General features: G+C 37.2%; 1 protein-coding gene across 2 annotated transcripts in view; it reads left to right on the top strand.

The window, feature by feature from the left end:
• Window positions 1-22,105, top strand: part of kel (kelch protein) — a 104,649-nt gene extending 82,544 nt beyond the window's left edge. The window contains exon 13 of one of the 2 annotated variants that reach the window (XM_076181499.1): window positions 7,991-22,105. In XM_076181499.1, the coding sequence (XP_076037614.1) occupies window positions 7,991-8,016 (26 nt within the window). In that variant the 3' untranslated portion in view covers window positions 8,017-22,105. Of the gene's footprint in view, window positions 1-2,529 lie in introns of both variants that reach the window. The other variant, XM_076180924.1, reaches the window with a different exon arrangement.
• The last annotated feature ends 1,574 nt before the right edge of the window (window positions 22,106-23,679 follow it).

Below are 23,679 nucleotides of genomic sequence, written 5' to 3'. Positions count from 1 at the left end.
CACATGGAAAGAATGAGTGACGAAAAGACTAGTAAAAGAGGTATGGAAGGCAGATGTGGAGGGAGTGAACATTGAGGGGACGTCCTAGGGATGAGGTGGGATGGATGGGGTGAAGGGGGGGGCTTTGGGGAAGAGGAGAATGTCTGTTGAGGAAGGAAGGGAGAGGACGGAAGACAGAGGTGAGTGGAGAATGGGTTTTATATGTATTATGTTGTGACGACATGAGGAGGAATAGGCGGGGGGGTGTGGGGTGGGGTAGTATGTGTGAGTAAATTTTGACGCAGCCCGAAGGGATTTCTCCCCGTCCTCTCCTTATATGCGAACGGGGACGGAGGGGGGGTCGCCGGATTAAATGAAGCGGCCTTGCTGTGGATGTACTGTGTCTTGCGACACTGCTTCTGACCCAGGGCGGTGGGCAGGGTTCAGGGATGACCCGTCATCCAGGAGGTGCTCAGATGAGAGGAAGGGGTGGGTGGGTGTGTGGAGTGTTTTTAGGGATGAAATGGGTGGGAGTGTTTTTATGCCTTTCTTTTGTGGCTACCTCCCTTGGAAGGGGAAAAAAGCCTTGGTATATGTATGTATTTATCCATGGCGAGAACATGCGTGTGGATGCAATGCTTTCTGAATGCAGTGTTGGGGCGTGGCCAGAGAAGGGATGGAGTAGCAACATCGCTCTCTCCCGCACATATGCCATGTCCACGACTCGAGGAAATGAAACCTTTGTATAGAAAACATTGCTTTGATTTTTACCTCAGTGGTGGTGTGTGACAAAAAGTTATAATATAATTATATGTGGCTACATTATAAAATTATAAAATAAAATTTAAAATATAATAGAATTATAGAATAATCATATGTGGCAACACGGGGAATCCCCGTGCTCCGCCCTAACGGCCAGTTTTTGATGCACTGATTATAACAGAAAGAGTGTGGAAGGCAGAAGTGGATGGAGTGAGCTGGAAGTGAAAACTGAGAATGAAATGGATAGATGGGATGAAGAAAGACTAGTAAAAGAGGTGTGGAAGGAGTGAACATGAGGGGACGACCCAGGAAGGATGAGATGGATGGATGGGGTAAAAGGGGCTTTGGGGAAGAGGGGAATGTCTGTTGAGGAAGGACGGGAGAAGACAGAAGACAGGGGTGAATGGAGAATGGTTGTATATGGATGATGTGATGCATGAGGTGGAATGAGTGGGGGATGAAGGAGTGGGTGTGAGAAAAATTTGATGCAGCCCAAAGGGATTTCTCCCTGTCTTCTCCTTTTCTGCACAAGGGGACAGAGAGGGGGGGGGTTGCCGATTTAATGAAGTGGCCTTGCTGTGGATGTGCTGTGTCTTGTGACACTGCTTCTGACCCAGGGCAGTGGACAAGATGCAGGGATGACCCATCATCCAGGAGGTGCCAAGATAAGAGGGTGGAGGGGAGTGGAGTGTGATAGGGATGGAATGGGTGGGAGTGGTTTTTATGCCTTTGTTTTTTGGCTACCTCTCTTATAAAGGGAAAAAAAGCATATATATATATATATATTTTTTTTATTGTAATATTAATAAGTGATTTAAAATTAATTAAAAAGAAATTAATATTAAAAGGGATTAAAAACTGTAATGAGAAATAGACATTTGGGAATGGATGCTAAGAGGAGATTGTATGAAAGGATGATTGTGCCAACAGCACTATATGGAGCAGAAACATGGAATATAAGAGAAGAAGAGTTTAAATGTGTTTGAGATGAAATGCCTGAGAAGGACGGTAGGAGTTACTAGGCTGGATAGAGTGAGAAATGAGGAGGTGAGGAAGAGAGTGGGGGTGGGAAGGGAGTTGGGAGATAGGGTTGATGAAAGAGTAATGGGATGGTTTGGACATATGGAAAGAATAAATGAAGAAAAATTAGTAAAAGGTGAGATGGATGGGGTAAAGAAGGTATTGGGAAAGAGGAGAAAGTCTGTAGGATGGAAGGTAGCAGACAGAAGATAGGGGTGAGTGGAGAATGGTTGTGTATGGATAATGCTGTGATGCATGGAAGGGCATGGGTGGGGGATGGGGGGTGAGGGAGTGTGTGTGAATGATATTTTGATACAGCCCAAAGAGATTTCTCCCCATCTTCTCTTTTTCTGCAATGAGGGGATGGAGAGGGGGATTTGCTGATTAAATGAAGTGGCCTTGGCTGTGGATGTGCTGTGTCTTGCTGCATAACCTCTGACCCAGGGTAGTGGGCGAGATGCAGGAATGACCCGTCATCCAGGAGGAATGAAAAAAAGAATGAGGGAGGAATGGTGAGTGTGAGTGGAGTATGTTAGGATGAAATGGGTGGGAGTGGATTTATGCCTTTGACTTTGGCTACCTCCCTTGTAAAGGAGAAAAAGCTGTTGGTATATCTATGTATGTATTGTAATAATTAAGGAGGTTGATGTGGATATTTTTCTTTGTTAAGTAATGTTCCTGTCTAGGTTAGTTAGTACATATCCAAAAGTTTTGATGCATGAAATTCTAAAGTTTAAAGATGAATAAAACTGGTTCATTCTTTTGAAGGTGTGATTGCTCTCACTGGCCTGTTGTATGTAGTCGGAGGCGACGATGGAACTTCAAACTTGGCATCAGTTGAAGTTTATAATCCCAAGACTGATACGTGGACACTACTTCCTGCACACATGGGTATTGGGCGATCTTATGCCGGAGTGGCCATTATTGACAAGCCTGGTTACTGAGGAAGGGAAGCTCAAGGAGAAGTGTTGTTGAAGGAGAAAATCACACTGAAAACAATGATGAAACAAGTGGTTGGGAAAAGTGGCTTCAGAAGTTGGAGTCGTAGAAGGGGAAACCTGGGTGGAAAGAGAGTAAAGGTGCAGCTCTTGAAGAAAAGTGTATCAGAAGGAGACATCTCTTGAAGTATGAAAAAGGAGACATTTGTGTGTGAGTTTAGTTGCAAGGAATACGTGTGGAATTAGAAAATAAGAGAAAATATAATGGCTATGGATGAGGAACTTGTGTGTATTTATATATTTTGTTTTACTAAGTTAGACTGTAAAAAGATTATGATATTGTAGGAGGAAAAGTACTGGATGTAGAAATCTCCTCAGAAATGCTAATGGAGATGACATGTTACAAGTGTGCCTGTATTAACACTCAGTTTTCTCATACTGGTATAGGGGATGGAATCTTTGATTATCATACAGTTTTCAGAAAGTTTCATTAGGGCAAAAGGGTAATTTTACTAAAATGTAGAATAAAGTTAAATGAATGGTTTATCATTTCCATACTGGACACTGAATAGTGTCCTCCAATGCCAATTCCAATGGATTTGACAAACTAAAATATGTGGGTGCCACGAGGTGCCAGGATTTTGTAATTACCTAGAAACCTGAGTGTTTATATGAATTGCATGGATGGGACTAGATCCAGGAAAATATCACAAAGATGAAGTTAGTGGAAATTGTTCTGTTATTAATCATGCACTTGGATGTAGTCAAATTTTAGCTGAATCATGCCTGTGGAGGGGCAGCAGAAGTGTATAGGGTAATTAAAAGAAGGAAGTTATAAGATTAAGACATCCAAAACTTTGTCTGATGTTATAGGTATTGTTTGGAAGAACAGGTGTAAGAATAAAGTCATTCCTTGTTGCAACATTGCCATCTTGTGTTGCCTCATGGAAGTTGTTATATATCAATATCCCATTAGACCTTTTCCCCTTTTAAAGGTGAAAAGGTCTTTTGGTGTATGTATTACCATTATTTTTTATTTATTTATTTTTCTTTTTTATTTTATTTTTTTATTTATTTATTTATTTATTTTTTCTTTCTTTAGCTGTATGATGTCACTTGTTTATTTCTGAAAGATCAGAAGTGATTGAGGAACATTAGAAGAAAGAAGTTGGTCACATATGGTATTTAAAATAAAATTATGTGTGATTGTCATTTGAAATGTGCTGGAGTTTAGTAATGGAGCGGTAAAGTGTGATGACAGAAAGAAAAAAAGAATTCTGTGATTCTCATCCTCTCATACATCTCTCCTTGACTGTACATATTTGCCATGTAGGTGAATGAAAGAATCCTAATCTCTGCCCTCCAAGAAATACCTTAGAATTGCATAATGCACACATTTAATTGACTTGTAAACAGTTCTGCAATAGGGAAAAAGAGAAAAGAAATCATTGGAAAGTTGTGGCTATAAATTGCACTGTGCAATGTACTGACTTCCCATAAGTCAAAGAATGTGAATCATACAACTTCTTTGATATACATTATATAAACAGAAAATGTCAAATAGCAAAGACTTGTGTATAAGCACCAAGATTACTTCAGCTTTTTAATGGAAGTTAGGAATTCTGTGGTTTATTGGTAATGGTAAGTCTCAAGTTGGTTGCTTATTACTAAAGCTGTCATTTGTTGTTGCCTCTGTTGGGATAACTAGACACTTGCTTTTATATTGAAGTTATCTAAATGGCCTGGCAGGTTTTTGTATCTTAAGGATCCAAGAGACCTTGCCATTTGTTTCAAAGGTTTCACTGGCTGCACCAACAATAGGGGTTACTCTGTACGTATTACATGATTGGCATCATGCTACAAGACTGTCCACCCTGTTACCATGTTATTTGTTAAGGCTTTGTTTTAGCCCGTATGGATACTTTGACCACACTTTCATATGGGTTAACATCCGTGGCATTGTTACAATATACTTTTGGGTCCCATGCACCTGTAAGCAATAAAGGCATTGACATTGGCCTGGTTGCCAGTATTTGATATTGAAGTTTTTTATATAGAGCTGCGGATGCCATGACCATTGGTTTATGTTGTGCCAAAAGTAAGTACACGTACTTGATGTCATGATTGTTATGGTTCAGATAGTCTTGAGGCATATAAGTGGTCTTACCTTAGAAATTGTTTGATCTAGAGATGAAAGATTTCAGTACTGCTGGTGCGCTTCCATGCCATCAGAAAATGGCATGGGGAAATGTAATGACATTTTCATTACATTGAGTGTTCATTTCACAGTCCCTTCCCCCATCCCCAAGTAAACCTTAAACATAGTATTCTGGCAATACACATCCTTTCAGTTACTGTTGTAGGTGGATAAGAAAAAGTCGCATAGGTTATAGGTTCAAAGAATGTACAATCTTTTGTATGGAATTGTTACTGGTGCATGAACAATTAATGGTTTCTATGGAAACTTGTGTTCCTCAGAGTTTATTCAACAAAATATCTCCTTCTGTACGGTAATGAGTTGTAACATTTTGTAACATTCATAGAGAGAGGGAGAGTGATACAGTAAGTGATTGGTGTTATGAGCAGCAGGGAAGAGATTAAATTTATTGTTAAGGAACTTAGGATCAGTACTTCCATAAAATAGCATGGGGTTTTGGGGTAACTTTGAAAGTATAATTTTTTAACTAAGAAAATATTTCTTTGCAAAATTGGAAAGCAGTTGTCATGCAGGAGTTCCATGGGGACAATTGTAGAAAATATTTATTCTTGTAAGGTCACTGATAGAATCAGATTCCATTTCTCTCTCTCTTTTCTTTTCTTTTTTTTTCTTTTTTTTTCTTGCTTTTCACTCATGATCAGCTATGCACATGTTTTTATTTAGCTTAGGGGCTGTCTTTTTTGTGTCATTTCATAAGAATCTCAAGCAGTTCAGTTATATTGGATAATATTACAAGTTCGTTAATCTCACTGTAAGTCTCTGTATGAAGTGCAAAAAACTTTTGAACCCATCTGTCCTACAAACTGGGTCCATATACTGTAACTAATGATGGTTAACAGTGTGCACTGAAAATCAGTCGCAATTATTAAACTTGGCCTTTGTCTAGTTAATGGCAGCTGTGGATAATTTGTAATGTCTCTTAAGAATAAGTAGTCTCAAGTTATGATGGGGATTTGCAGCCAAGACTTTATTTCCATGTCTGGTGTGATTTTACTAAATGGCATCTATCTATAACCATAATGTACCCAAACCTGTGATGTTTTAAAAAAAGAATTGAAGTCTCACAATCAAGGTCTATTCAAGAATTATTGAAAGTCCAGTTTTCTTAACATGTGGTTTTTGTTAATTGGGAATGTAGATCAGTTCTGAAGATAACTTGAAGTTTTTTAATTTTATATTTATATTGGTATGGTTTGGTTAATCCCTAGGTTAATCCCTTGAAAAAAAAAATGTTTGAACTGATGATACTCTGTGATATGCTCTTGGCTGGTCTTCTACATAATAAAGCTTTAATTGAGCAAAATGCTGAAGCCAAAACTGTTCACAGCCTGTACATAACCCTTACATTTTTATTCCATATCCTCTATCTTTGGGTTCAACTTACTTGCCTCCCTTCCCTTTTCTGCAGCATGAGCAGACTGCTCATATGAAGGTGGTTAATTGAAGCTGTATAATACTTCTCTTCACTTGCTAAGTTCGGGTCAGAAGCAGTATGTCTTGTGTTTCTGTCAGCTAATGACATTCCCTAGTCCAGTGTGTTTACCCCTAAAGACACATCTTTCACTTGTCGCTGCTGCATTTCACCAACTTTGCCCACCTGAAGATAGTTAGTTGTTAAGCAGGCTTAGCCTAAACCAAGTCATGAAGATGAAAATCACCTGTAAAATTTTCAGTTTGGGGGCTGCCATTCTAATGAAATCATCAGGCACTCACCAAAATAAACTCTTTGGAAGATGTTCCTAGGTTGAAGGGGTTTGGTTGAGATAGATTGAACCCTTTTTGTCCAGGGCTGGCCCCCAGCTGAGTAAATGTCTGGTGTTATCTAGAATAGAGGAGACGACTTATTTTTTCAGGTAGACATTTGGATTCTTTAGCTGGGTCTTGCAAGTGACCCAATTTAGTACTTGATTGTCTCTGAACTAAGTTACCCAAGTATAGCCCACCCAAAAGAAAGCTGTTGTGCTTTAGTTTAGGCTTTCTTATAACTTTGCCAAATCCCCATTCATTTCTTGAGTATTTCAGTTTTCTCAAGTGTCCATTTGGTAATGGATGCTAAGAGGGGATTGTATGAAGGAGTGATTGTGCCAACAGTACTGTATGGGGCAGAAACATGGAACATAAGAATAAGAAAAGAAGTTTAAATGTTTTTGAGATGAAATGCCTGAGAAGTATGATAGGGGTTACAAGGCTGGATAAAATGAGAAACGAGGTGAGGAGGAGAGCTGGGGTGGAAAGGAAGTTGGGAGATAGGGTTGATGAAAGATTATTGGGATGGTTTTGACACATGGAAAGAATGCATGAAGAAAGATTAGTAAGAGAAGTGTGAAAGGCAGAGGTGGAAGAAGTGAACATGAGGGAGTGACCTAGGATGAGATGGATGGGGTAAAAGGGGCATTGGGAAAGAGGGAAATGTCTGTTGAGGAAGGAAGGTAGAAAACAGAAGGTAGGGATGAGTGGAAAATGGCTGAGTATGAACAATGCTGTGATGCATGGTAGGGTGTGGGTGGGGAATGGGGGTTGAGGGAGTATGTGTGAAAAATAAATTGACAGCCCAAAGGGATTTCTCCCTGCCTTCTCCATTTCTGCATGAGGGAATGGAGAGGGAGGGTTGATGATTGAATGAAGCAGCTTTGCTGTTGATGTACTGTGTCTTGCTACATTGCTTCTCACTTGGCAGTGGAAGAGATGCAGTGATGACCCATAATCCAGGAGGAGCCAAGAGAAGAGGGAGGGGGTGGTGGTGAATGGGAGTGGAGTATGTGAGGATGAAATGGGTGGGAGTGGATTTATGCCTTTGACTTTGGCTGCCTCCCTTGTAAGAGGGAAAGAGCTTTTAGTAAATGTATGTATGTATGTCTTCTTGTATAAAGTAATAGAAATAGCTTATTTTTTGTTCAAACGGGAATTTAGATGTGCCTCTCAAACAGGTTCTGTCTCATCATTAGCATAGACATCCTTTTCTTTAGCCTTTGGTTTGGGTAAATGCTTTTTCTATTGTTTTTTGTGCTTGTGAAGGTGCCACATGGATAGTGTAGATCACATTTAACTGACAGTCTTAATTGTATGGTTGCAGCTCATCTCCCTCCAAGTTCAACATAGTGCCCTGTGCCAGAAGGATATATTGGCAACCCACCTCAAAAACCATCATGCTGCCCTGCATCTTCTATCTGCATTTTATATTGTACAGCCATCCATCCATTTCTTGGCAGTCTTGTCATCAGAAAGCCCAAGAAATGTTTCCAAACTATTTTTGTATCCATATACATTTATATACATTCTGCTTGGAAAATCAAGTTACCAAGTGGAGAGCACTTTCAATTTTTGGATTAATTGTTTCATGTGCAAAAATAATCTCTACACTAATGTTGTAAGTTGTTATTCATACAGATGTCTCCCACCTTCTGTCAGTTTTGCAACATGTTGAATCCAGTAGTGTTCCCAGGGCATTGATACAGAGTAAGTGTATTGTTGTGATCTGTGTTTCTTACATGCAATTTCTTGTTGTAATATATTTGTGATTACCCTGCATGGGGTATTGACAGTATATGTTTTATGCAGTCACTGTTTTAATGACTTTAGTGACACCACTAACCAGTCACTGCATTCTTCTATGATTAGAGACTGATCTCACTTCAGAGAAGAATACTGCCCATTTTTAGCTTCTACTATACATCCTTTCTATCACATACTAAATATATATATATAAAGATTCTTTATTATAAAGGGGTGGCTAAGTCAGAACATACACACTCATCCAAAACCCATTCATCTCCTCTCCCATCTTAGCACCTCATAGATGAAGGGTCATTCATGTACCCTTGCCTCACTGATCTCCTTTTCCATCTCCATGACTCCACCTCTTCAGTATGATATTGGACCCAAGGGTAGAAGTGCTGGTTATTTGTGACAACATACAGTATTTGTGATTGGTGAAGTTTAAAATAAGCAGTGACAAGGAAAGGTACTAAAAAAAATATCACCTCGGTAATTGCTTTGTACAAAGAAATGCACAAAATAAAAGAAATTACTAAAATCACCAGCCTACATCACTGAACAGTGCAGTGTCTTGTTAAGTAATTTTGAGATGAAAGGGAGACATATGGTCATGCCAAAACTAAAGTCATGTCTATCAAAACTTGTTTTGCCAAGAACCAGGAAATTGATTGGATGACAGGTTGATAATATTTCGAGACTTTCAGTAAAAGAAAGAAGGGAAAGAAGACCCCAGCCACTTGGACAACATTGTGTATTTTTGACAGCTGGTAGAATGGATAGGTAGGGATCAATCATTAGTTGTCAGTTCTTTGTATATAACAAAGTAGAGGAATGATGTTAAAGCTGATAGAGAGATATTGGGCTCATTCTGAAGACCAAGTCCATCCTTTGAGGCTGGTGCTCCAGACTGAGGTGAGGATATTGATGGGATGTATAGATAAGCAATTGAGAAATGATTCTATTAGTCTGTTTTACAGGTTCACCTTGTACAGGTTCCCATCATTGTTCTCAGTTACTACAGCTGTTGTGTCTAACCTAAACTTCTCCTAACTAAAGTTCTAGAGGTCAAGAGGCTAAGGTTATCAAGGATGTATCACAGAATTTAGTCCAAGAACACTTAAAGATGAGTACTATGGAATAATGAAAGTATATTCACCATCAGTGGTATCTATTGGAAGGCCTTCTACAAATCCAATAGCAATCCTGTGCACACATTTTGGATATCATGGTGTTGGTGAGTTTGTGGCATTTCCAAAGAAGAGAAGATCAATAAGAATACTTATTTGGAATTTCTTTGTGATGTGCTGTCCTAACTGATTTTGTAAGACCCATGCATGGATAATTATGCAAGATGGTGCACCCTGTTGCATAACCTGTTCTGTGACCCAGTGGCATGATGTCAACCAAATTGTTATTTTAAAGAGTAGGTTGGTAATAGCCCAAACCTTAATCCTGTAGAAAGTCTATGGGTACTGATAAGAAGATTCTTACATAAAATGGACTCCTCAGTGCTCAAGCTTGTAACAGTATTGGAATAGATGTGGGCACAACACAAAAAGCTAGTAAGAAAAATTGAAACAATAGGTGGTGTTCAAGGAAAGTTATTGGAATGGATGGAAGATTTCTTGAATGTTAGAAAAATGAGGGTGGTACATAGAGACAAAAACTCGACCTGGTAAGAAATGATAAGTGGAGTCCCACAAGGTTTTGTATTGGCTCCAATAATGTTTTCCATACATATAAATAACATAGATGAAGGTGCGGAATGTCATTAACATATACAAGAAACATTATTGGTGCAAGCTCTGAACCTTGTGGTACTCCACTCATTACTGCTCTCCAGCTTGATGCTTTGTCCTTTACTACTGTCCTCATGTATCTTTCCTTCAAAAAATCTTTAATCCATTCTAATAGTTCTCAGTCTTCCAACATGCTCCAATTTCCATACAAGTCGATTGTGAGGTACTTTATCAAATGCCCTCTCTAGATCCAGGTATATGCAGTCCACCCACCCCTCTCTTGCAGCACATCAATCACTCTCAACTAAAAGCTTAAAAGGTTCGACACACATGACCTTCCAGATCAGAAGCTAATCTGACTGTCTGTCAGAATGTTAATTTTTTTTAAGATATTTGGTCCATTGATCTTTCACAATCCTTTCACATAATTTCACTGTGATACTGTCCTATAATTTAGTGGTGTTTACTTGTTTCTACCTTTTTGAATTGGTATCATGTTTGCCCCTTTTCCAATTAAGTGGCACAGTGCCTTCTTTCAATGAATATGTAATAAGACTGTGGATCTTGTCCACTAGTTGTGTGTGTGTGAAGAGTCTTGGTAGAATGATCATTAACCCCTAGAATACAATGATGTCTACATAAGCGTCATAAGGCATAAGTGAGTACACGAGGATGCCTGCATCAGCATCCTGAGTATATTTATATTGTAGTAGTAGCTGAGTAATCCTTGTATTCTCTGAACAAACTTGACTGCTTTTTCTATGGTTATACATTCTGGGTGAAAAAGAATGAGTATAACAGCTGTAACTTTATATTTCATAAAACATGTGATGCATCATCATATATTAGGCAGCGAATGTGTGTGTGAATATTTGACTTGTGCTGAAGAGGTTAAGGTGTTCAGTATGATTTTTTTTTCCCATATATATATATATTTTTTTCATAAATTACTTTCTGCCATCAAAGGGATAATGAATAAACAAATGAAATATTATTGGTTTCATATTCCCAAGGATTCCCAGGATGGGAATCAAATGTGGAATGTGAAGGGTAGCTTATCTGGGTAGAGTTACCTCATTCTTGTAAAACACCTGGAGTTATGAAGTGCATCTCTGCAAGAGGATTGGTTGAGGTGCCTCCCCCCACCCACCTTCTATGGGATTTGATTGACCCATAGTATCAGATCCCAGTTGTAGGAGACCTATGACACTGAGGAACTTCATGTCAACAGGGTCGGCCTAAAAGTCATTCAGGAAAGATATGTTATAAACCACCCTAATCCAAAACCTCCACTCAGACACAGAAATACTCCCTTAGGTTATCACATGAAAATGATGAGGGTACAGTTCTATAGTACAGCCGTAAACTCCACTCGCCCATCTCATTACATCACATAAGCACAACCAGCAAAATATAAAAAAATATATTATACCAGCAGCATACTACTCAAACATATACAACCGACCACTTGTGTCACACAGTACCATTCACACACAAACATTCATACCTAGATGGCACATTAAGCTCTTCAAGACAGTGGCAGATCCAGGGGCTGGGGTGGCAGAGGGGGCTAATGCCCTCACCCCCCATAATTGTTCTTTCATTACCTCATTGCAGAGATTAAGAAACCTGCCTCATGTATGCTGGTATGTGGCAGAAGGCAGTAATGCAGTGTCTTTTTTTTTTTTTTTTTTACACATGGTATTTGTACTAGAGTACATCTACTTAAAAGTGTCACCTATATTTACAAAATTCAGGTATTTCTCCTCAAAGTGTCATCTATATTTACAAAATTTAGAATAACCTCCCCCCCATCAACACCATACATGAATTTAAGAACAAGCTAGATGTTGCAAAATACAAAGACAGGACACCACAAGCATAGCTTCCATTCCCTTAGAATACAACTAGTTAAATACACATACACACAGTAAATTGAGACACAAGGAAATAATCACCTAGCTAATAGTGGGTGGCAGAAATAATGAATGAAAGTTTCCAGTTTGTTTTCACAAAGGAGAGCAATTTTTCAGAGTAAAGTAATGGAAGAAAGAGTGGGTTTAGAAGATATAAATGTAGAAGTAAAGGAAATGCTCAATCTTTTGGGATCATTGGATGTGATAAAATCATCAGAGCCTGATGGGATCTTAACCTCTTCAATACAAGTCAAATTCTTGCTGGCAGCATCAGCTGCCTGATGTATAATGATTGGATGATGCATCACAATACTTGCATTATAAAATATAAAGTTACAGCTGTATTACTTGTTGTCTTTCATTCTGAATATTAATAACTACAGAAAATATGATCAAGCCAGTTCACAGAATATTGGGGTCACTCAGCTACAACTACGAAATAAATATAATCAAAACGCCAACACTGGCATCCTCATATCCATGCATACCTCATGATATCTATGTAGGCATCATTGTATGGAAGGGGTTAAAGTGGATGCATAAAAAATGTAAAAAATGGTGTGCAAGATTTAGTCTTATTGTATGTTCATTTAAAGAAAGTATAGTGCCACTTGATTGGAAATGGGCTAATATGATACCAATTTATATATATGGAAGAAGACACCACTAAATTTTAGGCCAATATCATTGACCAGCACAATAATGAGATTATGTGAAGAGATTGTGAAAGATTGATGGACTAAATATTTTGAAGAGATAAACATCCTCATAGTCATTTAAATCTTGAAGGTCTTATTTGTAAAACCTTTTAAGCTTTTATTGAGTGATTGATGTGCTCCACAAGAGAGGGGTGGATGGACTGTGTACCTTGACCTCGAGAAGGCTTTTGAAAAAATACCTCGCATTCAACTTGTGTGGAAATTGGAGGACTAAGAGGCAAAATATTTGAATAGATGAAAGATTTTTTGAAGGGAAGATACATAAGGACAGTAGTAAATATGATGTCAAGATGGAGACCAGTAAAAAGTGGAGTTCCACAAAGTTCAGTGCTAGTACCTATAATGTTTCTTGTCTATGTCAATGACATAATGGAACATACAAAAAGCTATGCCAACATGTTTGTAGATGATGAAAAATTCATGAGAAGAATGAAAAATGAGGACTTTAGGCTATTGCAAAAAGATCTAGACACTATTTTTTGCATGGATCCAAGAATGGGAAATTAAGTTCAGTACAAAAAATGTAAAGTACTGGAGATGGGCAGTAGCTTCAAAAGACCATCTTTAAACTTATTTCAAAAGTGAATCTATTACAAAAACAAAAGAGGAAGATATAAGAGTATTGATAAAAGACACTTGTCTTCTGACAGACATATCAGCAGGATTGTGGGAGAGCTGTAAAGACTGCTGCAGAATATTAAAGTGGATTTTTTCACTATGGATGAAAAGATCATGAAAAACTCATCAAAACCCTGATCTACCGAAGACTGGAATATGCATGAATGGTATGGTTCCCACACAGAATGAAAGATATAAACAAAATCAAGAGAATACAAAGGGCAGCAACGAACTGGTGCCCAGCCTGGTAAGAGATCTCTTTAATATGGGTAAGAGGGCTTCTAGGAGGTCATGAGGACAAATTAAGGAAGACTACATGTCAAAAGGATTTGAAAAAAAACAGCCTTTCATATAGATGCATAGATATTTGGAATAGCTTAGAAGATGATATAGCCCAAGCTAAAACAAGACATGAATTCAAATCTAGATATGATAATTGGAAATCAAGAATATAGAATAAGTTGGATTAGAGAGTATTAGACACTACCCATCGATCACTGCTTCTTACCTGTATACTCCAATTGGAAGTCCTTGGCAGAGAAGACTTAATAAAGTGGGATAAAAGAAAAACAATAGGACATGAAAAGAAACTCAAAAAGGATAGTTATAGAAGAGATTTGAAAAAGAATAGTTTCCCACACAGAGTGGTAAATGTCTGGAATAAATTGGATGAAGCAACAGTATATGAAAAAATATACAAGAATTTAAGAACAAACTAGATGCTGAAAGATATGAAGACTGGTCACTATGAGCATAGCTCCCTTCCCGTATAATACAACTAAGTAAATACACAAATATAGAATAAGTTGGAACTGTACATATATTTGAGGCTAGGTATGATAAATTATAGAGTATTAGACAATATCCAATGAGCACTGCTTCTTTCCTTTATACTACACACAAATATGTAAAAATTATATGCACACGAATATGTAAAAATTATATACACGCGAATATGTAAAAATATGCTGGGGAAAAAAAGAAACTATGAAGAAGACATAATAGAAAAATTTAAGGATCAGCCAAAGCTATTCTATAGATATGTAAATGGTAAACTAAAAAATAAAGAGGAAATAGTGAAACTACGGCAAGGGAATACGGAATACACAGAAGATACTGAAATGGCTGAAATCATGTGCAAACACTTCTAGTCTGTTTTCACTAGAGAAAAAATGCATCATCAGGATGAAGGGAGAGAAGTGAAATCCCCCCCCCCCTTAAGGGAAATAATAGTAACACAGAAAGAAATAATGGATCAAATAAACAGCCTTGATGTCAGCAAATCACACAGCCCAGATGGAATAGCAAATTGGATATTAAAAGAATGTAAAAAACTAACAGACAATATATATAACATAATAAGTTGCTCCCTCAAAGAAGGAAAAAATACCAGAAGACTGAAAAAATGCTGATATCATACCAATTTATATAGGAAATAAGGAAGACCCAACAAATTACAGACAGGTTTCCCTTACAAGCACAGTAGCTAAAATTTGTGAAAAAGTCATAAAAAGTAGATGGGTAAAACATCTGAAGGAGAACAATATATTAAATCAGAGACAATTCAGATTTAGACAGGGAAGATCGTGTACTACAAATTTTATCTGTTTCTACTTGAGACTACTAGATATAATACAAGAAAGGGGTGGATGGGTTGATTGTGCATTCTTAGATCTACAAAAAGCTGATAAAGTCCTTCACAAGAAACTATTAAGAAAACTGAAAACCATAGGAGGGATACAAGGTAAATTATTGAAATGAAGGACTTTTTGCATGGAAGAAAAATGAGGTAATCAGTGGAGTTCCACAAGGATCAATATTGGCTCCAATAATGTTTGCTATGTGAACAATATGGATGAGGGTGTGGAATGTCACATAAGCTTCTTTGCAGATGATCCAAAATTGTTAAAGTGAGTACTGAAATGGACTGTGACTCACTACAGAGATATCTGAACAGGGACTGGGAATGGAGTCAGAAGTGGGAAGTGGGCTTCAACATTAAGAAATGTAGCATTTGGAAAAAGTAAAAAAAAAAAAAAGGATATCAGGGCAATATAAAATTGGTGAAAAGGAAGTAAAGAAAGTGGGATCTGAAAAAGACCTGGGGGTGATAATCACAAAAGATATGTCCCCTGATTAACATATAAACAAAATTGTTGGCAAATCCTATAACTTGGTAAGCTCAATAAAAGTGGTTTTTACTTGGACGAAGAAATGGTAAAGATAATACTAGTCACACTGATAAGGCCTAAATTGGAGTATGCAGTGACCCTATGGTCACCAAGTACTAAAAGGAATAAAAGGAAGATTGAGAGAATCCAGAGAGCAACTACAAAGATGACCCTAACACTATCAAAAATGTCATATGAAGAAATATTGTCAAAAATAAAATTACTGACTCTGGAACAAAGAAAAGAAAGAGGTGACTTGTTGACCATCTACAGAATTATGAGAGGTGTGGAAATCCTTGATAGAGATGACTTGCCAAATTGGGATAAAAGAAACACAAGAAGATGGAAGGAAACTCAAAAAGGACAGTTATAGGAGAGACCTGAAAAAAAAACAGCTATCCCCTCAGAGTGGTGGATGTATGGAACATACTAGACGAAACAGTAGTGTGAAAAAAGAATACAAGAATTTAAGAGCAAATTAGATATAGTGAGATACAGAGATGGGACACCGCAAGCATAGCTCCCCTTCCTGTAAAATATAACTAGGTAAATACACACACACATTCTTTGAGGAAACAAAAAGCGAGGAATTCATGAATACCACAGGAATAAAGAGGAAATGGGAAATCTTACCATTTGCTATGGGGGAGTGAACAAACATATGCCAAAAACTAGAGAAAGGAAGGAGTAAAAACAGGATTGCTTTTAACAAAAAATGTGAGGTTACAAGAAAGACCAGGGATGTGGCTTGGAGAAAATAGAGAATGTAATAAAGCAATAAAACAAAAGAAGTATACAAACAAGCTAAGAATGACAATACCAGATTTCACAGGGAGAAAGCTATTTTGAAAGGTGTAGTAGAAAAATGCAAAGACGAACCAAAACTGTTTTACAGGTTTAAAAATGGTAGATTGGGACACCAGGAAAAAATCACCAAGTTAGTAGTAGATGGTAAGATGAAGATTATGACAGTTTGGTTTCAGATCTGGAAGGTCATGTATGTTGAACCTTATAAGATTTTACTCAAAATTGATTGATGTGGTGCAAGAGAGAGGGGTGGGTGGACTGCATGTACATGGACTTAGAGAAGGCATTTGACAAAGTACCTCACAATTGACCTGTGTGGAAATTAGAGCATGTTGGAAGACTGAGAGGCAAACTACTAGAATGGGTTAAAGACTTTTTGAAGGAAAGATACACAAGGACAGTAGTAAAGGACAAAATATCAAGCTGGAGAGCAGTTATGAGCAGAGTTCCACAAGGTTCACTGCTTGCACCAATAATGTTTCTTGTCTTTGTTAATGACATGAGAGAGGGAACAACAAACTATGCCAAAATGTTTGCGGATGATGCAAAAATTGTAAGAGTGAAAAATGAGGACAGTGGAATATTGCAAAAAGATCTAGATACTATTTTAGCATGGAACCAGGAATGGGAAATGAAGTTCAGTACCAAAAATTGTAAAGTACTGGAAATGGGCAATAGTACCAAAAGGCCACCCTTAAACTATTCCTTGGGAAGTGAGCATATTACAAAAGCAAAAGAGGATAAAGACTTGGTAGAATTGATAAAAGACAACCTATCACCTGACATACATATCAGCAGGATTGTGGGAGAGACAAATGAACTACAGCAGAAGATTAAGTGACATTCAATTATATAGATGAAGATATGATGAAAAAACTCGTTGAAACCCTGATATGTCCAAGACTGGATTATGTGCCAGTAGTATGGGCTCCACACAGAGGGAAAGATATAAGCAAGACTGAAAGAATACAAAAGGCAGTAACCAAACTGGTCCCTAGCCTGGCAGAAACACCATATAAGGAAAGAAATACTGGGTCTACCAACTTTGAAAGATTGAAGAGAAAGAGATGACATGATTATAGTGTTCAGGTCACTAAAGGGGATACATTGCATTGATAGAAGAGATCTGATTAAAGATGGGAGAGCTTTAAGAGGTCATGGAAGTAGATTAAGAAAGCTACATGTTGAAAGGATGTGAAGAAATACTTTTTTCCTTATAGATGTATAAATATGTGGAATAGCTTAGAAGGTGATATAGCCCAAGCTCAAAGAATACACGAATTCAAATCTAAATACGATAATTGGAAATCAAAGATATACTTTAAGTTGGAACCTTTCATGAATTTGAGTCTAGGTAAGTTAGAAAATTAAAGAATAGGAGATGGGACCCAACGAGCATTGCTTCTTTACTTATACTACAATTAGGTAAATACACACACACACATGTATACACATGTAACACATGCAAACAAATGTTTGTGTGTACATGTGTATATATATTTGTTTAACTAAAGAAAATGGAACATAAGAGAGGAAGATTTTAAATATGTTTGAGATGAAATGTCTGAGAAGTATGATAGGGATAGAGTGAGAAATGAGGAGGAGAGTGTTGGTGGAAAAGGAGATGGGAGGTAGGGTTGATGAAAGAATATTGGGATGGTTTGGACACATGGAAAGAATGAGTGAAGAAAGATCAGTAAAAGAAGTGTGGAAGGCAGAGGTGAACAGAGTGAACATGAGGGAGCACCCAGGGGATGAGATGGATGGATGGGGTGAAAGGGGGATTGAGTAAGAGGGTAAGAGGAGGTTGTCTGTTGAAGGAAGGGAGAAGCCAGAAGATAGGGGTGAGTGGAGAATGGCTCTGTTTGGATGATAGTGTGATGAATGAAAGGGAGTGATTATGTGTGAATCATATTTTGATGCAACCCAAAAGGATTTCTCACCATCTTCATGTTTCTGCTTGAGGGGACAGAGAAAGTGGGTCATTGATTAATTAAAGCAGCCTTGTTGTAGATGTGCTGTGTCTTGCTTCATTGCTTCTGACCCAGGGCAATGGGCAAGATGCAGGAATGTACCATCATCCATGAGGAGCCAAGATGAGAGGTGGGGGAGGGTTGTGGGTGAAAGTCAAATTATGCCTTTTGACTTTGGCTACCTCCCTGGTAAAGGGAAAAGAGTCCTTGGTATATGTATGTATAAAGAAAATGGCTACAGAAAGATAGTTTCTTTGTGGGATAAGATTTTGTTCACATTGGTTTTTTGTGTAAAAAATTTACCTGGGTTTTCTGCATCTCTCCACTGTCTGTCTTCAAATCCCATCAACATCCTCATCTGTATCTGGATGTGCAACTTCAAGTGACTGGCATGCAGGCTCTGGACCAGGCTCAATACCTCACTCTGTCAACTTCAACAATCTTTTGTCAACATTTTCATGTAAGGAGAGCTGGTAACTGGAGACTGTGCTTGTCCTATTAGCTGGTGACATAGAAACAGACCCATGCTTGTACAAAATAGTCACAACAGGCTAATACTTCATGTGAGAGCTATGGGAAGGCCTGAGGACCATTGCTGACTATTATGTATAAAGAGAATGGCTACAGAAAGACAGTTTCCTTGTGGGATAAGATTTTGTTCACATTGGTTTTTTAGTGTAAAAAGTTTACCTTGGTTTTCTGTATCTGTCTACTGTCTGTCAAAGACCATCAACATCCTCATCTGTACCTGGATGTGCAACTCTAAGTGACTGGCATGTAGGCTTAGGACCAGGCCCAATATCTTGCTGTGTCAGCTTCAGTAATCTTTTGTCTACATTTTAATGTAAGGAGACTGGTAACTGGAGACTGTGCTTGTCCTATTAGCAGGTGACGTAGAAACAGACCCATGCTAGTACAAAATAGACACAACAGGCTAATGCTTCATCATGTGAGAGCTATGGGAAGGCCAGAGGACCATTGCTGACTGTTATGGGGCTGTGGGTTTCCATTCAGTGTAACTGGAGGGAACAGTTGTTTTTATTTTTGCAACTTTTGTATTGTTTTGTAATCCCATGCTATCTTTACTGTCCATTATTCCAGTTGTCTTCCATTTCCTTTCTAGCAGTTCCTTTACATTGTGTTTACGATATGATTCTTTGTATAACCAATTTTCATTTCTCCCATTTCTGATATGGGTTTATAAACCTCCCACAGCCAATTCAAAATACATATGAGATTAGGCAGTAAAGTGCGGAATATTTATTTTCGTGAACTTGGAAATCTATGATTTACTAAAAGAATTTTATGGAATACAACATTTCTTATGAACTTGAGTGATAGAATTTGTGAGTTTGCTTATATTCAATTGTGCAAATTTTGACATGAATATTTTTCATTTTGTATATTTTTTATTGTCATTTATTCTAATTATGTTAGGATTGAAACTAAACCTGGATCAAAAATGAACAAAGAATGTTTTCTGTATTAGTTTATAGTGAGCAAAGCATTTCAGTTAGGGATGGATGCCTTTTATGCTTGAATTGGAAGATGTTTTACTGACAGATCCCCTTTCCTTTTCCTTGAGAATAATACAGTGCTTTAATGAAAAAAGTATATGTATGTATATGTGTATGTGTGATTATATATATAATATATATATATATGTATAGATATATATGCAGAAAACCACCGGGAAAATAAAGATTGGTGACCAAATGTTTTTGTCCATTCAAGACATCTTCAGAGGTACAGTACATACAGAGAAACAAGGACAATATACATACAGAAAGGGAGCATGGAAAGGTCCGTTGTGACCTGCTCAACACAGATTTACGTTACAATTCTACCATCGACAAACTTTTTAATAATGAAATTATCCAATTCATATAATCCCATACTATTCATGTTGTTCTCAAAGGTACTTTTGATATAACATGATTCAATAATATTCCTCGCCATAATGGTTTTACTCGAGACAATTTTTTTCAGATCTATTCCAATCAATGCAGTGATTGAAGTCCCTCATATGCACAAACAACTCACTTGATATTTGCCCTGTTCTGATGAAAAAAATTATATTTTGGTCTTGAGGTAGTGATAAGAATAAAAATTAATATGTGATAGGTCATTAGCGGGTTTCCTGTAAACACCTAACTTAAAAATTCTTTCCAAATATAAAAAGAATTTTTAGTTTAGTCCTGTCATATATTCATTTTTATTCTTATCACCACCTCAAGACCAAAATATAATTTTTTTTCATCTGTTTTTAAGAGCCTTTAGAGTTTGCTACCCTGAATTTTTAGAACATTAATTAGAAACAATTTATGACTGAAAGTAAATTAAGATATCCTAAATAGCTAAGAAATCTTTTTATGGCATAACCCAAAGAGAACATTTCAGTAATAAAAACATTTTATCTTTTCCCTTCCGTGAGAATTTAATCAGTCTACTGCATATTTTTAGCACTTTTGGTATTCAAGTTGACCTTAGAAATAACAGCACGTTAAAAAGTCTATTGATAAAAATTCACCTAGAGTTAGAGAAGGGTGTATTTATAGCATTCCATATGAAAATGTGATTTTAAATATATTGGCCAAACTGGTAAAGATTTAAATCTGAGGGTAAGCCAGCATAAATATAGCATCAAAATGTCAAATAACAAGTGGGTTGTTTGTGCATATGAGGGACTTTAATCATTGCATTGATTGAAATAGATCTGAAAAAAAAATTGTCTTAAGTAAAAACATTATGGAGAGGAATATTGAATCATGTTATGTGGATAGGAGGTAAAGGGAACACGGGCTGAGGGAAGTACTTTTATTCCTGACTACTTTTGCCTGAGTGGTTTCTTCAGAGGAATAGTGTTTGAAGTCAAGCTGGTCAATATATATATGACAGAAAGAGGGAATGTGACAATGAAGCCACTCGGGCAAAACTAGTCAGGAATAAAAGTATTTCCCTCAGCCCGTGTTCCCTTTACCTCCAATCCACATTCGTCACAATATTCACACATTTTAATCATGTTATATCAAAAGTACCTTTGAGAACAGCATGAATACGAATACAGGATTATACAATTGGATAATTTCATTGTTAAAAATTTGTCAATGGTAGACTTTTAACCTGACCATCTGTGTTGAGTAGGTCACAGTGGACCTTACCATGTTCTATATCTGTATGTATATATTACCCTTGTTTCTCTATATGTAATGTACCTCAGAAGATGTCTTGAATAAACAAAAGTGTTCAGTCACCAATCTTTTTATTTTCTCAGTGTTTTATTTGCAGATATTGTGAATCATGTGATTATTGTGATTTTAGTGCATATATACCAGTGTGTGTGTGTATATATATATACACACACACACACACATGCATACTATATTATACATACACATACACATGTGATATATAGATATGAATTCTCAGTTCTTGCTCTGCCTTCTTAGGTTTGAATGCTTATTTCATATACTGATGGTGACTGTGTAAGGGTATATATTGATGGTTTCTTACTTGACAGTGATGCCTTCATGGGGGGGGAGGGAGAGCCAGAACCACTCATGAGTTGACATAGAGCTTCTCCATTGTTTTGTTCTTTCTTCCAGTAATCTGGCTGGAACCAGCTTATACTGCATTGCAAATATGTTAGGATCTATTCACATATCATATGTATGTTTGGTTCTCTCATTGTTATTCATATTTTCATCATGCTTGGACTGGATGTTCAATAAATTACAAAACTTTAAATAATGTGTTGTCTTTGATTGGCCTCTAGAGGGCTTTTGACCATGATGTTTTATTGATGTAGTTGCTTTATTGTGGTGCTGCCATACTAAACCTGCAAGAGTGCCCTGGTTGTCTGGAGGAAGATAGAAGAACCACATATCTTCAATCAGCCAGACTGCAAAGAAGCATTACTTCCCCACCTCCACAAATATGAGAAGCCCCAAGGGGCTGGTACCTGGTTTCTCTCTCAAGAGAATTGAGAATAACACTAACATACTTGCATTCAGGACATCATCCAACTCTAAGACTGTATCAGCACAGTAGGCATGGCTATAGAATCAAACTGCCCATCATATAGAGGACACTGATCACCTTATCTTATACTGCCTTGTACTAATTGTCCCTAGACAGCAATACAATATTTCCTATTTGAGTGACCCATGGGGCCTGTACGGTGGCCAAAGCTGCTGGGAGCTATGGGTTTTCTGCATAAAAGACCCAAGGCAATAGATTTAGTGATTAGTTTTACTTTTGCTTTTGTACTGTACATTGGAGACCAGTGACAGGTATCTGCAAGCATGGTCTTGGAAGTCATGTTAGAGAATCATCCCCATGCTTTTGTCTTCAAAAACCCATGGACCCAAGAGCTCCTGGTCAACTCATGCAGTAAATATCTACCTTTTTACATAGTGCTGATAACTGGCAATTGCTTCCTTCTTACTACTGCAAGCCAGTGAAATGGAAACATGGTATAAAAAGGTCCTAAGAAATCAAGATATAGCTGATTTGACAGAGGAACTAATGGATCTGAAAATTAAATACAGGGCAATGAACAGAAATAATTCAACATAAAAAGAGCTAATGGCGAGATGAACAAGGAGCTTGATCTGAAGAAGGAATTAAACATGGTCAGAAGTAAAAACAAAATAATGAAAAATTAAGATAAAAACAAAAATGAGAGTTTGAAAAGAGAAGTGAAAGAACAAATACAAGTGGTGACTGAGAAAATCAGAGAAACAATGAGGGAGACTGATCTCCAAGAAATAAAAAATCAATGGAAAGTGGAATAAAAAATTCAAAGGATAACTTTTAAGGAAATTGTACAGCAACAAGTGGAAGAAAATGCCAAAGAAACAATAATTAAAGTAATCAAGGAAAAAGAAAATTGGGTAAAAAAGTGCATTGTAGTTTATTGTATTAAAAACAATGTACATAGATATCAAAGAGAAAAAGATGAGAAAGAAATTTCAAAAGCAATTCTGAAAGAGGAGGGACAGGAAATAGACAAAGAGATTGAAGAGGTACATAGGATGGGACAGTATTCTAAAGAAAAACAATATAGGTCACTAAAAATCAAACTAAGGTCCCAAATGATAGAAGTACAATCAAAAACAGCAAAACTGGCAAATAGTAAAAATTACAAAAATATATGGATAGAAAATGATGAAATAGAGAAAGAAAAGACACTTAGAAATGAAGCAAATGAAAGAGAAAAAAACAACAACGAAGAATGGAGACTGAAAAGAATGAGTTTGGAGCATGCTAGAACTATGGCTAAGAAAATGGTTTATCATATAAAAAAGACAAAGAAAAAATAA

This window comes from Oratosquilla oratoria, chromosome 1 (genome assembly GCF_046742065.1).
Source record: "Oratosquilla oratoria isolate Oo_2021 chromosome 1, ASM4674206v1, whole genome shotgun sequence".
NCBI classification, from domain to species: domain Eukaryota; kingdom Metazoa; phylum Arthropoda; class Malacostraca; order Stomatopoda; family Squillidae; genus Oratosquilla; species Oratosquilla oratoria.
The sequence above is the reverse complement of the archived record's forward strand: the minus strand, read 5'-3'. Positions and strand labels throughout refer to the sequence as shown.